General features: G+C 38.1%; 1 protein-coding gene across 1 annotated transcript; it reads right to left on the reverse strand.

Annotated features, from left to right (window-relative positions):
- Positions 1–8: 8 nt before the first annotated feature.
- On the reverse strand, positions 9–332 carry LOC105461388 (ATP-binding cassette sub-family A member 7-like; the record flags this gene model as incomplete). The annotated part of the gene is made up of 2 exons (XM_011707882.1): positions 189–332; positions 9–91 (listed from the first exon to the last, which is right to left on the reverse strand). Coding segments are annotated over exons 1-2 (219 nt in total), but the record flags the coding sequence as incomplete, so codon positions are not given.
- Positions 333–354: the final 22 nt, after the last annotated feature.

Genomic DNA, 354 nt, shown 5'->3' on the forward strand with positions numbered 1-354 from the left:
ACGTGTGCTCTTCCGATCTTTGCGATATTTAAGCGTCTCTTATTACCGTTGCTGTAAGTACCGCTTGGCTGCTTCATGCAAGCAGTTAAATCTGAAACAACGCATTCGCACATTTACATTTATCTCATGCACTATTTTTATATGTACTCTGTTTTATTTTGCATTTATTATTTGCATTTCACCCTTACTCAGTCTAGTGATCCATTTATTAACTTCCAACTCTACGTTGGACTTTGGTATACCACGAAGACGTGCGAACAATCGTAAGTGATCAAAAGTGTTTAAGGAGGGTATTAAAGCGTCAGTTTGTGGACAGTATCCCATCTCAGAAAGATACTGCAGAAAGTAATCCTT

The sequence above is a fragment of the Wasmannia auropunctata genome, unplaced genomic scaffold (genome assembly GCF_000956235.1).
Source record: "Wasmannia auropunctata unplaced genomic scaffold, wasmannia.A_1.0 LD290016.1, whole genome shotgun sequence".
Taxonomy (NCBI): domain Eukaryota; kingdom Metazoa; phylum Arthropoda; class Insecta; order Hymenoptera; family Formicidae; genus Wasmannia; species Wasmannia auropunctata.